Source organism: Brassica rapa, chromosome A08, assembly GCF_000309985.2.
Source record: "Brassica rapa cultivar Chiifu-401-42 chromosome A08, CAAS_Brap_v3.01, whole genome shotgun sequence".
Taxonomy (NCBI): Eukaryota; Viridiplantae; Streptophyta; class Magnoliopsida; order Brassicales; family Brassicaceae; genus Brassica; species Brassica rapa.
Window position 1 is genome coordinate 22,211,826 of NC_024802.2, and position 15,695 is coordinate 22,227,520.

At 41.7% G+C, this 15,695-nt stretch overlaps 5 protein-coding genes across 7 annotated transcripts; 2 read left to right on the forward strand and 3 right to left on the reverse strand.

Annotated features, from left to right (window-relative positions):
- Positions 1-10: 10 nt before the first annotated feature.
- On the reverse strand, positions 11-3,755 carry LOC103836487 (transcription factor GTE4). 3 transcript variants are annotated; one of them, XM_009112754.3, is made up of 6 exons: positions 3,589-3,755; positions 1,196-3,496; positions 1,065-1,113; positions 875-985; positions 700-782; positions 11-425 (listed from the first exon to the last, which is right to left on the reverse strand). In XM_009112754.3, exons 2-5 carry the CDS (start codon positions 3,215-3,217, stop codon positions 745-747), a joined length of 2,220 nt encoding a protein of 739 aa, XP_009111002.2. In that variant the 5' UTR covers positions 3,218-3,496; positions 3,589-3,755; the 3' UTR covers positions 11-425; positions 700-744. The 3 variants fall into 3 exon arrangements, with proteins under 3 accessions (XP_009111002.2, XP_009111000.2, XP_018509314.2); XM_009112752.3 differs by having other exon boundaries at positions 17-425; positions 705-782; XM_018653798.2 differs by lacking the exon at positions 3,589-3,755 and having other exon boundaries at positions 17-425; positions 705-782; positions 1,196-3,582.
- LOC103836492 (F-box protein SKIP16) lies at positions 3,625-15,678 on the forward strand. Its single transcript, XM_033276440.1, has 6 exons — positions 3,625-3,639; positions 13,809-14,038; positions 14,206-14,868; positions 14,943-15,161; positions 15,242-15,348; positions 15,431-15,678. Exons 2-6 carry the CDS (start codon positions 13,835-13,837, stop codon positions 15,507-15,509), a joined length of 1,272 nt encoding a protein of 423 aa, XP_033132331.1. The 5' UTR covers positions 3,625-3,639; positions 13,809-13,834; the 3' UTR covers positions 15,510-15,678.
- On the reverse strand, positions 4,325-9,057 carry LOC103836488 (110 kDa U5 small nuclear ribonucleoprotein component CLO). Its single transcript, XM_009112755.3, has 11 exons — positions 8,858-9,057; positions 7,667-8,421; positions 7,516-7,584; positions 6,214-7,407; positions 6,028-6,126; positions 5,754-5,912; positions 5,524-5,609; positions 5,241-5,439; positions 5,042-5,152; positions 4,745-4,951; positions 4,325-4,658 (listed from the first exon to the last, which is right to left on the reverse strand). The coding sequence occupies exons 2-11, from the start codon at positions 8,405-8,407 to the stop codon at positions 4,560-4,562; spliced, it is 2,964 nt and encodes a 987-aa protein (XP_009111003.2). The 5' UTR covers positions 8,408-8,421; positions 8,858-9,057; the 3' UTR covers positions 4,325-4,559.
- On the reverse strand, positions 9,154-10,940 carry LOC103836489 (TOM1-like protein 2). The gene is made up of 4 exons (XM_033276443.1): positions 10,819-10,940; positions 10,155-10,657; positions 9,804-10,088; positions 9,154-9,724 (listed from the first exon to the last, which is right to left on the reverse strand). The coding sequence occupies exons 2-4, from the start codon at positions 10,638-10,640 to the stop codon at positions 9,374-9,376; spliced, it is 1,122 nt and encodes a 373-aa protein (XP_033132334.1). The 5' UTR covers positions 10,641-10,657; positions 10,819-10,940; the 3' UTR covers positions 9,154-9,373.
- LOC103836491 (mitochondrial inner membrane protease subunit 2-like) lies at positions 11,039-12,874 on the forward strand. The gene is made up of 5 exons (XM_009112756.2): positions 11,039-11,240; positions 11,370-11,542; positions 12,072-12,255; positions 12,347-12,453; positions 12,539-12,874. The coding sequence occupies exons 1-5, from the start codon at positions 11,169-11,171 to the stop codon at positions 12,618-12,620; spliced, it is 618 nt and encodes a 205-aa protein (XP_009111004.1). The 5' UTR covers positions 11,039-11,168; the 3' UTR covers positions 12,621-12,874.
- Positions 15,679-15,695: the final 17 nt, after the last annotated feature.

Below are 15,695 nucleotides of genomic sequence, written 5' to 3' on the forward strand. Positions count from 1 at the left end.
GAGAAGACAGTTACAAAAGGGTCACAAACTCACAACCTTACAATACACACAAGTCATCAAGAATCCATAATCTGTTGTGATGCTTTTTTGCTGTTTCAAAAGCTCTAACAGTCGACCAACTAAAGCCGCTAAAGACCAGAGGCAGAGAGATATACAAAAGTGCGGAGACAAACCAAGCCAACCCTACCGTTACATCTAAAACGTAGACAACCACAGCTACATAATCCTACCAATTCTAAAAGAGAGAAAAATTTAAGAATAGATTTTTTTTCTTTTTACTCTAACAGTCATATGAATATAATACAATTTTTCCTCCATCAAACCCAACCCTTATGTAATATTTCTGCCTCAGGCCTGTACGTCACATCATGATCCTTAGCCTCCCAAATGCTCTTCTAGAGCTACCTTCCATCTTTTTAAACTGCCTGTTTCACCACAAAGCATCAAGACACTGGTTATATAATAAGGCATAATAAATCCACAAGGAACCAATAGTTATGAACTCACTAACTACCCAAAATATGGACCAGATGTGAACAAGACCAATCACATAAAAATATTACAAGTTTACAACCATACCAAAACAGAGACAAGTAATATGCCGTTTAAAAGCATTACATTAACACATGTGCTATTTAGCAAACAGTCAACAAAAGCTTCTTATTAACAATGGATTGTAGAGATAGATCTTTGGATGACCTTACATATTTTTCACCACCACAAAGCCTTAGTCTGTAGGTCGGATCATGATCCAGATGACGAAGAGCTATCGCTGTCCGAATCTGCAAACCAACCACAGAGGCCGTTTAGTAACAAAAATCACAACAGTCACAAGGTAATACATTAGTTAGGTAAGTCAGAGAAAAGCATGTACCACTAGAAGAGCTGGAACTACTGGAAGAACTGCTTGAACTACTTGATCTGCTCGTCTCATTGTTTTGCTTCTCCACTTGAGAAGGTACTTGTGTAGGGAGCGTCTTTTTAGCTGATAAAAAAATGCAGAAGCAATTATAATCCCAAATTAGCTCACACCAAAAAGAGGGAAGTGGAACCAACAAAATTACCTGTGTTGCCACCCTCCCTAGAAAACTCATGTGCCACCGGTGCAGGAGCCTGTAATAAAGAAAAATATATATGAATATGAACATACAAATTAAAGCAAAAAAAAAAGGTGAATTCTCAGAAGTACAAGTACCATTTGTTGTTGGCTATTTCTCTCGGCTTCTGCTTTAGCTTGAATGGCTAGCTCAGCTCTTCTCTTTTTCTTGCTCAATCCCTTTTTGTAGTTGGTTACAAATCTGTCCAGCTCCCACAGGGTCTCCGGATCAACGCTATCAATGTCGACTTCAATCTCTTCATCCCTTAGCTTCACAGCAGTGTTCCTCTTGTTAACAATTTGCACAATCGCATCTAGTTTCTCTGGAGGCAGATTCTGCAACTGGCCACTAAGTTTCTGCTTCTCTTCATACGTCATATCTCTTTTATTCGGTTCGTTTGCCTTTGGCTTCTTCAGAGCAGGGGTCCTTGCGCTGGTCGGAGTTCTGCCAGGCGTTGTCGTTGGTTTCGGATGCTGCAAGTCAGAAGGGAGACCACTCCAGTCCATTGTATTACTCACACTGATAGGCGGTGGCGGCATTGTAGGACCCAATCTAGACCTCATTGTAGAAGCAGGAAGATTCATCTCATAACCAGAGGCAAATCTCAGCTGACGATTATAATCTGCCTCTATGACAGCCCACCTCTCCTCAAACATCTGTAACAGCACTTCCGCCATTATATGGACATCTTGTCCTGGTGGGTTGTACGTCATGGCATTGTGGAAAGTAAGTCTAACATCCTCTGCGAATTCTCTTGGCGACTTGTACAGATTATTTGCCAACGCAGACTTGACCGTTCCCAAGTCCATAGGGTGTTCGATAATGGCGAAGTAGTCATGCAGACCAAGACCCTTCACATCTACAGGAGCATTGAACACCCAACCATGCTTATGCTTCATCAGCCTCTCTAGTAGAGCACTGCAGTTCTTGAAAACTTTAGAGCCTGCAGTAAAACCATGCCCAGCCTCCCCTCCGTGCTTCTTTGCGCTCGATTTTGATTTCTTGTTACTCTCTGCGGGTGGCAGCTTGTCACCAAGTAAAAACTCTGAAGTTCTATAGAACTGATTTGCCTTGGGTGTTCTCTTCTCTTTCTCCACATGCTCACTGACTCCATGAGCATTCTCCAACACTGATACACTTAGCTGATTTAAATGCCTTGGTGTTCTGATGACCTCACGAGGGAGTCCATCAGATGCCAACCCTGGAAGAATCCTTCCTCCTCCGTTATTAATATCAGCGCTAGCCAAAAGGCGAGAGTCATTACACGCACCAATCTCCCCCTCTTTGTCCTCTATCTTCTTTACCAGATCTCTGACCACGTTAAGCTGATCTTCAAGCTTCTTCCTAATCTCCTCTTTCTCTTGCTTCGACTTGGAGGGTACATGTATCTTTATGCGTCCATCTACGTCCTCCTCCGTTGGCATGCTTTCAGAAGCAGTAGCGTGGATGCTCTGAGCAGAATCAGATGCAACCCCTGCTGGCTGTTGGGCATCTCTTTGAGATTCTTTTATTAGGTTATCTGCATCCACCACGTGGACATCTTCATCAGAAGACACTTCAATGGGATTCTTGTCAACAACAACAACAGTATCCGCATCTTCCGCAGATGCTTCAATAGCCTTCTTGTCAACAATCATTTTAGGAAGTTCCTTGATAGAGTTCTCATCAACAACCACTGTATTGACATCATCTTGAGCTGTATTGCTTTGAGAAGGTACTTCCACAGACTTGTCTCCAGTAAAAGCGTTCGCATCTTCCTGATTCAAAGGATCAGATACAGGTTGAATAACGCTCTTATCAGTAGGAGCCAAACTCAAACTAGTATCATCCTGAGGTTCAGCTTCAGTCAATGCTTCCATAAGAGGCTTGTCAATCACCTTCTCAGAAGGTGCTTCAGCTGAGTCTTTAGCCACACTGGACACAGGACTCTTCTGAGACTCTTGAGCTAGACTCTGACGATTGTTTTCTGAATCCCCCTCTGGTTTCTCGCGGCTATCACCGTCAAAGGCAAAGAACGGAGACAGTTTCCTCTGACCTTTACCTTTCCTCGTGTAAACTTTAATCTTTTGCTTCTCTCTAGCTCCATCGGTTCCTTCTCCGTTAACAGGCTCTGAAGCCATACAAAAACCCTAATTTCACGCCTTGATTGTTCTCGATTGATGCCTTTCCTCACTTCTTCCGACAGATACAGCTCAAATTAGAAACCCTAATTTTCAGAAGACGCCTTTGTTTCGATTCAGAGAGTGTGCAAAGCAAAAGGCCCCACGAAATTAGGGGTTTTGACGTAACTAGTAGACGACGAGTGGATAGAATCTCTGAGAAATTTGGAGGTTTTTTTTGACGAGAACTGAGACAATTAGGTCATTGGAATCTCTCTGAGCTTCGAGATCGACACAAACCTTGAGGAGAAGGAGAAGGAGAAAAGCTGAGGTGAGAAACGGAAGCAGGGGAAGGTATGCGAGAAGAATATTGAAATCGGAGGAAGCTTTACCTGCGAGTTTGGGAGAGAGAAGGCGCCGCCGAGAGAGAGAGAGAGAGAGAGGAGGAAGAACAACAACCCGCGTTTGAGTTTGCTTTTTCTTACCCGACCCGGAGCTTTTTAGGTTTGGTCCGAAAAACAAATCGATTTGGCCAATAACATTTATTTTTCTGGTTCAACAAAGCTATAAAATAAGCACTAAAGTAAAAAAAATGATCATCTTTTTTCCTATATATTTTTTGAGAAGTAAGCTTTATATTATAGCTAAATTATATTTCAAATTTTGATATGTCAATTAACGTTAAATATTTATGAAAACATTAAATAGTGTACGTAAAAAAAAAGAAAATGAGCACTCTTCGTATACATCAACAATAATCTGTTTTTGATTATCTTCTCTTTTTTTTGGGTTCAATTATATTATATTTTCTAATTTATAGTTAAGGTTTGATGATGTGATGTGTTATCCAGTGTAAAAAAGAAGGAGAAGAAAATTATACTTAAGGTTTAAATTCAATTTTTATGCAATTGTCATTGTTAAATATTAACACACATCTTAATTTTTTAATATTAGCACCTTTTAATCAAACTTTAAAAGTGTATTTGTAACAAATTTTTTATTAGCAAGAAAAAAACATTATTTATATTTTCTCGAAAAAAGATCCTGCGAATCACGTGCACATTACTAATGTGACATTAGTAAAGTCCCCACCTCTAGTGTCATGACGATGAAATATTGCGTCACCAGTTCGATGGAAAGTTAGCTACTCACGTGAAACTTTTACGCACCAATAACAAGTCCATTGACAAAGTTAACTGATAAACGACAGTACAAGAGAAACTCCTATGTAGCAGGTAAAACAAGTACTAGACGAATTTGGATTTGGTTATTTCTTGTGTTCTCCTTTCACACACATAAAAGAGATAGTCGAAAATACTACTAGTCCTTCATATAAGCTCGCCATTTTAGATAAGAGACGATCTCACATCATCTGCAGATGCAGATCACCCGTCTGCTGCGCTAACTCCACCATCATTGCTTCATCGAAGAACTTGTTCCCGCTTACGTCCTCGCTCATTCCCTACAAAACCCAGCACCATATAAATGATCGTTAGAGACTGAAAACTGATGACGCATATTATACTTCGAATGATATGGAGCATATACCTTTCTACGGCGGGTCTTAACCATGAACTCACGAGCAAGATGCTGGATGGGGGCTGGCTCAAGTGGGCGCAATAGGATGGATTTGTCGAGAGGATCTCCTGGAACTATGGCCCAGTGGTCAAAGACTGATACGCAGAAGGCTTGTCCCTGTGTGTGGTATCTGAGATCCGTCTCAAACCCGAATGACTCTATCACTGGCAAGAAAGCCTGAATCATCACGACAACAAGACAATCGATCAGTGAATCACTCTGTTAGATGATGGAACATTTGTTAAAACATATTAAAAGGAAACCAACCTTTACGATATAAGCAGGGGTACCAGGCTGGGGAACATCGGATGTCACGTGTCCACGTCTTCGTGACAGCACCGTGTAGATGGCAGTTACACAGTCTATTGGTGTTTGGATCTGATATGAACACAAGTCAATTGTTACAAAAGGAAGAATGTAAAAGAGCAAAAAGTAAGGTCAAGAGTCTATAAAGGGATTATCATACCTCCACATAGTAAACAGGTTCCATAAGCCTCGGAGTCGCCATGAGAAAAGATGAGTAAGCTACCCGACGTGCTGTTGGAATCATCTGACCAGATCCTCGGTGCAACGGCTCTGGTGCTATCCAGGCATCTACAATCTTGAACTTGACATTCCTGATGGGCTCATCACACAGTGGTCCTTCTCGCGCCCCCCACTGGAACCTGTAAAAACATTTAAACGAAGTTATTCAGCCGCAGCCAACAAAATGGAGCCACAGTGAAGTGTGGCAGAAGAAAGACGATTACCCTTGAACAATGGAGTCTTTCACTGCCATCATCAAGTTCTTGTCAACCTCAGTTGGGAGTGTGTCATCCAGCAAAATATTTGGACCCTGATCAGTAAGAAATCAACAGTCAAGATATGAATTAGCCAAAACACGTTATGCTTGCTAGAGCCATATCACAAAGCAACCATAAAGATAAAGAGACCGCTCAAAATTTTCGGGATTTTAAGAAAACAAACAATGCATTTTCACCTGTTTGTCAGGGCCAAACGCCCAAATGGAACGCGCTGCAAGTAGATCCCAGTCATATTTCGTCTTGAAGAAGTCTCCGAGTTGTTTCCTGTTCCAGTCAATGCTTACGACACCATTCTCAATGTCCTCTGCAAGTCCTCTATCCAATGGCTCTGCGATCTTTAGCATGTAGCAGATATTAAATTAGTCACAGAAGTAACTGTACTTGAGCACTATGCCAAACATCTCAGTCCTACACATAATGAGTAAAAGAGAAAAGGGAAGACTCTCTTACCATAGTTATTTTGTTCTTTTTGTTCGGTGTCTCAGCAAAACACTTCATTGACGAAGATTCAACCACTGTCTCACAGAAGGAGACAACCGGATCTGCAACCTACAAATTTAAGAAAGTGAAATGATTTTAAAGTCCCAAACAAACAAATCACAGTCAAAGATCCAAGTAAGAAAAACAATTAGATACCTTTACTTCGACCTCTGAATAGAGCTCCCTGAGGTCCTTCATGATAGAATCCAGGTACAACTCCCCTGTGCCTAGAATAGTATGTTCACCAGACTCCTCAACTTTGGTAATAGCAAGGGGATAGCTTTTGCTAATCTTCCTAAGCCCTTCCACCATTTTAGGCAGCTCACTAGGATTCAAAGGCTCAGTAGCAGTCTTGACAACTGGAAGGGTATTAAACTGGAGAGCCCGGAATATGAAGACATCTTCGTCGTAGTTCTCGTTGCAGAGAGTGGCAGTCTTCATGATGGACGCATCGACACCTTCGATAAGAACCCACGAACCGGGAGGGGCGCTGCTTACAGGTATTCTGTACCTGGCTTGATATATCCACAGCTTGGTCACTTCTTTTACAGTCATGTCCTCTTCATCTTCAGGTGAATACCCTTCTCCTAGTACACGTACGCTTTGCCCTGTCTGAAGCGTGCCGCTGTAAACTCTTCCGAACACATCAAACACGCTCGTATCTGATTTGGGGTACAGCTTTGTCACATTAACCATGAGAGGTCCAGACGGATCACATTCTACCATTGCTTCATAAATGGCAGAATCTTTGGGTCCAGTGTAGGCGTGGTCCACTTTTCTAGCTGCAGCCTCTTTGGGAGAAGGAATGTGCTTTACCAACATATCAGTGAAGCCTGATGACGAACCAAAGACTGAGCTACAGGCTAACCTAAGCAGAGGTCTGACATTCAGCTTATATGCACTATTACTCAGGGTCACTCCTAGTTCTGCAAGGGTGGTCTCTACACTCTTCTTGTGTTCACCTATCACTTGGCTGTATATCTTGTAAAGAGGCTCCAGAATAAACTGAACAAATGCTCTTTCTCCACCACCTACTGGAGGATTTCTCTTGAACGCCCTAGTATCAGGGTGATAATACACATCTCCCCAAAGCTTAGATGCAAACTTATCCACGTCCATGTCCACCCCATGAAGCTTCGAATACAGTTTAGCAAACGACTGCAGAGTGAAGGACCATCCGGCAGTACCACTGGCAAAGCAAACATTCCCAGCTGCAGGGTCTATGAGGGGTAAGTTCCCAGCAGTCGTCGAAGCAGCAGATATGTGGTTATTGATGACTTCAATTGTATGCCTCAGCTTGTAATAAGCATCTCTTGGAGGTAGTTTGAGCTCGGTTATGAGCCTGTCAACCTGTTGGAGAACAAACTCAACATATTACAAAGGTCCAGTAGAATGCATAGAAATATAAATCTCACAATGTATCTAAATTTACACAATCAAGAAAGTATAGCAATGTACCTTGTTGATCACAACAACAATAGGAAGATGGTCCTGGATTGCATGTCTTATAGCCCTCTCAGTGTTCACCTAAAGAAAGACATATCGTTAATACAAGTAACAAATTTCAAATAACAACTTTAGACTATAAAAAGAAAAAGCGAACACTAACCATAACTCCTTCAGCAGCGTCAACAATTAGAACAGCACCATCAGAGAGTCTCAGAGAAGCAGTCATTTCATCAGAGAAATTCACATGACCCGGGGTATCTACGACATTGCACAGATACGATTTAGACCTGCTGTCCTCAAGCACAAGCGACATCGGAACCGCCTTAATCGAAATATTCCTCTCCTGCTCATCAACCCTCGTATCCGTATACTTCATGTGCTTCTCGTTTTTAGCATTAAAAGTAGACATATGGTGCGTCTGCTCAACCAACATATCCATGAACACAGTCTTCCCATGCTGTAGATGCCCCACAAGAGCAACATTCCTCACAAGCGCCGGATTAGACATAAGACCAACGAGAAACTGCGTCGACACGTAGGTAGTAGAATCCTTCACCCCGACCTCGAATCTGACATCTCTGACAGGTTTGATGATCGGCATCTCGAGAGGCTGCTCGTCCTCGTCCATGACTAACGTCTCAACGTCTTCCCCGTAAACTTCCTCCGCGGTGGGATAGTACTTTTTATCCTCGGGGAGAACAATCTGGTTGTCCATCTCCACGTCGTTGATCGTTGTAATCCAGCCGTTAGAGCCCCCAGGGGGATGTTCTCCATCTGATCCATCCTCTTCAGGGTGCTTATCCTGAAACTCCGAATCTTCTATTTCGTCATCACTCTCTCTGTCAGACTCAATCTCAGGTCCAATGTAGTTGCCAAACTCATCATACAAGCTATCATCCATCTTTTAATGTAAACCTGTCAAACGATATAGGAAAAAAAATCTCAAAATCAAATCAGACCATCAAAACAAAATCTAGCTTGATAATAACCGTAAAACTATTCCCGGATCTGGAGAAAATGCGAAGGAGTAAATGCAGCTTAAAACGTGAAATCAAGAAACTATCACCAGATCATGAAGGTTTAAAGGCGATTCAACTATCAAAACGGTAAGCACAACAACCATAAACGGAAACGAAGGATCCTCGCGTAGTTTACGAGAGCCTCTGTGAGAGTAGTACCAGGCGAAAACCTAAGCTCGAATCTACTAGAAACTTGAGCTAAGTTGGACTAGAGCAAAAACGTAAGCTAGAATCAACTATAAACTTGAGCTTAAGTTGGATTAGAGCTAGAATCAACCAGAAATTTCTCGAGACGATAGCGCAAACAAAGGTTAAGGAGTGAGAGGACGAACCAGTTGGGAAAGAGCGAGATGCGAGCGAGAGGCGACGAGTGTAGAGAGCGAGAGGTGGGAGAAGATTGCTCGGCGATTGTGTTCGTCTGAGAGACTGAGGTTGAACGGAGCCGTCGAAGAAAGGGGGAGAGATTTTATTAGGTTTTTAATAGGAGCCTCTAGCTAAGAAAGAGGTTTTCAGAGAGTTTTTAAAATCAAAACCTCTATCCCAGGTAGAGTTTTGGCCGAGGTCTAAAGTTTTTTTTTCTCTTCAAAAGCATAGAAAATACACCACGTATATAAATATACATACGGTATCTAACCAAAACACCTCGTATAAATATACCAAACATGTATGAGAAATACATAGGGTGTCGGGTGAAGATTCACCTACGGTGTTGTGATGTCAATAAAAAGGAAAATGAAGCTAACAAAGGTTCCACAAATGTATGGTTGAAAGTACATTTCAAAAGAAAACATCAAAAGAACAAGAAACTTTCCCCCAACGTTCTGATAACCATGTCGTATTAGACTTGCTCATTTCTCATCTTCATCACTGGATAACCCGAGTTCTATTTTCACCTGCTGCTTATCTTCTTTACCAGTCTTGTTGGAGGATCCTGGTGTTTCACCTGGATGTTCATCCTTTTGTTTCACAAGCTGTTCTTCTTCTGTTGGTTTTGGACCCGATGATTCTTGTTCCACCATGGACGCTTTCTTCTCAGTTTCATCAGTCTTCTCGTAAATAGATAGAACGCGTTGAAGCTCATCGTTCAGATGCAGAGCCTCAAAAAGAACACTCTCATCGTCTGTTGTGCTCTCTATGATCATTTGAATCAACGGCTGTGACTGCTTGCATTTCTCCATCAGGCTTACCGTTAACTCGTCCTGTAACCATACCATATACTATAAACCCCACGGAGGCAACATAATCACACATAGAATATGTTTGCATGAGTGAGATTACCTCTGTATGATTCGGCTTCCCATCAGTGTTCAACATACTAGAGAGCAACTCAAGGCTGTTCCTTGTAATCTCAATCTGTTCTTTCTTATCCTTGATTGATAAGTTCCCAAAGTTATAGTCAAAACTACCACCATCGTCTCCACGAGCCTGTACTTGATTAGGAACCGGATAGCTACCAGGTGGAGGAACTGGAACAGGCCGTTGCATAAGAGACTCCAGAGAACTTTGTCCCCCCACTGGATTCTCCTCGTTACGAGCCATTAAACCATTCTCTCCCTCCAAACTCTAGGCAAACAAACAGTGATCATAAGCACATAAACAAAAAACCCGTCTCAAATCAGATTCTATTACCATATAAGTCTGCTTGAAAACAGGAAGATAAGCAAGATCTTTTGACCGTCCCCAAGCTCTAATAAGCTGAAAAGCCCTGCTCCTATTCTCGGCCCCACCCTCTCCGTTCTTAACCAACCAAACCATCTCATCAAGAACTCCCTCAGAAGCAACTTCAGAGAAGATCTTGTCACAGTTCATAGCACAAGCCTCGAGAAGCTCAAGGCTCAGCCTCTGGCTCACGGGGCTTTTATCAGAGATCTTCCTCTTGATGGCTCTGACGATCTCCGTGGCGTTGAACTCCTGGTTGTTGATCTGAGCGCATATCCTCATGTTCATTCCCCAATTAGGCTCCTCGAGAGTCTCGAGAGTAGCTTCATCAACCATTTTGGATTCCAAGGTGGGAGCTTGGAGGATGTCTTTGACTTTCTCGCTCACCATCCTGCTCATCTGAGCTCCTCCCGTCTTCAGCTTCTCTCCCCATTCAGCTATCTTCAATTTGTCCATCGTTCTTGTAATTTCACCTGTACATTAAAAAAAATACAAACTTTATCTAAATTTATCGATTCATTTTCATTTTTGAGCAATCAAATAGAGATAAATCAATAGATTCAAATTCTAATAGGATCTATCGGATGTGATGATCATTGAAAATAGATGAGAGACTGAAAGAAGAAGAGAGAACCTGAGATGTAAGTTCCTTTCGGACGATCAAATCTTGTCGGAAAATCTTGTCTTTTGGTTCTTTAAGGTTGAATCTGTCGGATAGAGAAAGATTGTGAACACGTGGCAGGTCGAGAAAGTCCATACGGTTTTAGTTTCAGATCCTTTCGTTTCGTGGGGGATAATGCGTCAATGTTTTAATATAGGGTGAGAATCGTAACTAGTCAATAGTTACGGGGCTAATTTGAAAAATTATTTTAGTTCTCCGTATTAAAGACAACGGCGACGACGAAGCTGAAGAAACCGACGCGGCAAAGGGTTCATTTCCGATCACCAGTAGCTCTCTCTCTCTCTCTCTATAGGGTTTGGAAGATGGCGTACATATCGAATTGGGTCAGATACATGGCTCACAAGCTGGAGTACTCTCTCACTCTCAGCCTCAAGGTTATCTCTCACTTGCTCTCTGTCTGCCTTGCCTTTGGCTTCTCTCTCTTTGCAATATTATAATGAATTTGGTTTTAGGATTTGATCCAATTTTGAATTTACCATCCTTGAGTTGCTCAAATGTGACAGAATCATACTCAAGGGAGGGTGATTGACCAGGAGGTCATTGGTGTTGTCATGAAGAATCTACTCTATGGAAGGATCACCTACTTGCATTCAATTAAAGGAGAAGGGATGGCCCCAACCATGGGACCACATGATAACACTCTGCTTGTCCGTAAGCTACCTGATGTTGATACAAGGTAAGTCAAGTCCTTTTAGTTCCACTCTTACCAATTGGGTCTTTCATATAGTCCATGGGGTTAGTCCTTGTAAGAATACTACTTGAACACTTGTTTCTTGAGACATATGTACCTTGGATTGTTTATGTTTCCTTTCTTGTTTGGGAGTTTGTATTCTTAGTTTCCATGAGCTAAAGTCACAGGCTTTGGATTACTTTTTTTTTTTTTTTAATTTTAAAATTCCATTTGGGAGTTGCAAGTAGTTGTAGGAGAAAGAGAGGGGAATCAAGCATTCAGAATTGGAGATTTTGTAGTGGATGGATGACAGAACCATTAGACAAGTGTTATCATCTTTGTCAGGAGAGCTAAGTCTCATTTTCACTGACTTTAGCTTCGATATTCTGTCAGGCTACTGTGATGAACTTAACATTTATAGACACTGCCCAAAAGTTTAGATTTTTACTTCCTGTAAAATGTGTATTTCTACTTACTTTGACAGAGTTAGATTTTTACGCCCATCTGGATGTCTTGTTTTTTTTTGTTTGTCTAGGTATGTTTCCGTTGGAGATGTTGTTGTCTTGAAGGACCCGAATGAGACACATAAGTATCTAGTCAGAAGACTAGCAGCTTTAGAAGGATCCGAAATGGTCTCAAGCGATGAGAAGGACGAGCCTTTTCTTCTCAAAAAGGATCAGTGCTGGGTCGTTGCTGAGAACAAAGACATGAAATCTAAGGTACAACTCCACACACTACCTTGTTGTTGCTTATCCTTGCAGTTCCGTATTACACATTGTATAATTTGGTGTTGACTCTGTCGGCTAATAGGAAGCATACGACAGTAGATCATTTGGTCCGGTTTCACTGGCGGACATAGTAGGAAGAGCTATATATTGCATGAGGACAGCCGTGGATCATGGTCCAGTAAGTAACAGGTACCGAGAAGAAGCTATCCTCTCCTCTTCTTAGTAGATCTTTCTGTCATTTTTCTCTTACTAAGTACTATTATCTCTGTATCAGTGAATTTTCCATGCAAGAGGATTCTCCAATCCTGGCGGTAGAACTTGACGTGGATGAACTGGCTAAAGACCACAAGGCGTAGTAGTACAAACAAAGAGCCTTGTTGCAATCATTTCACCAGACTCTTTGTGTCCCTTTTGTTTCCCTTCTAAACTCCAATTTTAGATGCCACTGGAGTCGAGGTGTTTGTGGCAAAATGTTGAGGAAAAGGGTACCTTATAGCTGCTTCCTTTATAAATAAACAAACCATTTCTTTACAGAACCCAAACTATGGTTTTAAATTGAAACAGAACAAACTGTAAATATCTATATGTATAAAGGAGGATATTTTCTTTCTTAGAGAGCCACATCAGCAGAAGGGGATGGGCAACTCATACCACGTGTTCTCATCTATTCCTCATATATTGATGTATCACAAGTGGCTTTCTCGATTCATCTTGACTTCGGCATGCTTAACCTTCCTTAAGCTTCAGTAAACTCTTAGCCAATCCTTCCCGTTTCTTCACTTCATAATCCGGATCCATTGACTTAAACATTTAGCCAAAAATTTGAATAACACTCTTGGTTATTCCAGCACGCCTTAAGCGACAATCCGATCATTAATCAATGATCTTAGCTCCGACTTCATTCCAGCAATCCGATCATTCACCAATGATCACAGCTCCGGTTCCTATCCAATCAGAATACTAATTTACATTTGCCCATACAAAGTCCAACTTGATCACTCCCAAGATTTATATATTCTTGAACCAAAGTCAGAGCTGCAGCTAGACTCATACCAAGATGAGAAGGATGTTACATTAGATATTTTATCAGATGATGATGAGTCTTTAGATGAAGAGGTTGATGAAGCTGAGGAAGAAGAAGACTTGAGTACACCGAAACTGATGGAACCAAGAGTGCTAAAAGGGTTTTCGAAGATGAAGAAAGTTGAACTCGTGGAGTTGCTTAGTAATAAATCCAACTGATTTAACGGTGAAAAGAGAGAGACCCTAGAAACAATATGAACATTGCTCTCTAGTCAATGACAATAATGTGTTGTTTCTCTTTTTTTTTTTTTTGAACAAACTAATGTGTTTTTCTCTTTGTGTTGAGTTTTATCTTTGAAGGAGGCCATGATAATATTTGAACAAAATTCAGGACCTTTTGGTAATTAATTTATAAGAAAGATGTGAAAGGTATCCAAAAGTGGTTGATGTGTCACAAGTTTGGGGGCTTTTCTAGTTTCTTCTGATTGAAAACATTCGAAGAGCCGACACACAAAAGCAACAGAGAGAGAGAGAGACCAAAGCCATCATGGGTCTAGAGGAAGCTGGAGATTTGGTTCTCCACATCATCCTGTCCAAAATCGGACCTGAAAACACAGCGAGAGTAGCTTGCGTCAGCAAACGCCTCAAGGTCTCCGCCTCCGAGGACTCCCTCTGGTCCATCTTCTGTTCCCTTGACCTCAACATCTCTACTCCTCTCGGTCCCCATGGAGACCCTTCTCCTTCCTTCAAGGTCAAAGTTGTGTTCTTTCCACATTTTCTTGGTTAGAATGTTCCTAAAGTTTGAGTCTTTCAATGAATTTTTTAGGTTTTCAATGTCTGAAACTGTGAAGTTTAGGTTATGATGCTCTTTGGTGGTGGTTTTATACATTAAAGGTTATGTCTTTATTCTTACTTCAGGCGGCATACCAGTCCTGCAGAGAGTCCTTTAGAATGTATCCATGGCACCTCGTGAAGCGTGTTAGACGTTGTTGGGACAACCTCAAACTATGGTTGAGCCTAAACTTCCCTGAAGCAGAGGCAACACTGAGAAAAGGAGCCACAGAGGAGGATCTTGAAGAGTTTGAGTCTGCTCTCAAAATCAAACTCCCTCTCCCCACAAGGCTTCTCTACCGTTTCGTCGATGGCCAAGAGCCTCGACTTGATGGGTCTCTAGGCCTTATTGGTGGCTATTCTGTGTACTCTCATGATGTTAATGTCTACTTGCTACCTCTCAAGGAAGTTATAAGGGAGACCAACGAGACCATGAGTGATCTCGGTGTCTCTAACGGATCCAACTTCATCGTTGTGGCTGCATCCGCGACGGCTAGTTTGAAAATGTTTTTCCTTGACTGCAGTGACGGGCAGCTTTATACTGGGACAAGTACACGCCAAATGCTTCCCTGTGTGCCTGAGATCAACGGTGATCAGCAGCAGGACGCTATGCTGCGTTGGTTGGAAGAACATGGGAGGAGGTTACAGAGCGGTGTTATAAAAGTCCGTGAGGAGGATAACGTCAAAAGTATCAGTTTGTTCCCGGAGGTTCCTCCTTTGTGTTCTGTCGCTGTAACTAATGGTGTGCAGGTGAGCAACAAGAGGTTTATTTAGTTACTAAATAATCAGTAGATTGAAACAGCCTTTGTGAGTTGATTATGCAGGTGCGTGCCTCGTCTGTGTTTATCCCTGAAGTATCCAACCTTCGTGCTCAGCCACCGGCTTACTGGTATGCTTACTCCATCCGCATGTCTCTCATGCCAGAAGGATGCTTCTTGAACGGGAGACATCATAGCTCTTGCCAATTGTATTGGAGGCATTGGATTATCCGAGCTGATGATGAGGTGATAGATAAAGTCAATGGAGAAGCTGTGATAGGAAAGGTAATGAATCAGGTTGATCCCTCGTGCTATTACATGTTGGATCTGAGCTTGTTTCTAATAGGGTTTGTTGTAATGTGTAGTACCCTCTCTTACAAGCCGGGGAAGAAGAGTTTGTGTATGAGAGTTGTTCAAATTTTCCAACAACTAGTGGATCCATTGAAGGATCTTTCACCTTTATACCTGGAAGGTATGCTTCATGGACTTATGATGTTTAATTAATTGTAATTAGGATTAGACCTTGTGACCTTTGGTTCTTTCATATTATGTAGTTTGAAGGATCCAAAAGGGAGTCAATTCGAAGTCAAAGTCGAAGAGTTTCCTCTGAAGTTACCGGACTACATCTTCTAAACTCATCTGCCTCCCTCAAGGCTTGTTACGGTTTCAAGATAATGCGTTGTTATGTCAGGTTTTAATGTTCATGCAAGTGTGCAATGTACTTAAAAAGTCGAGGTGTTTTGAACGGACAAGTTCATGACAACAGATTATTCCATAAATAACAGTTGAAGTTTTTTTTGTTTTTTTGAGAAGGCCTTT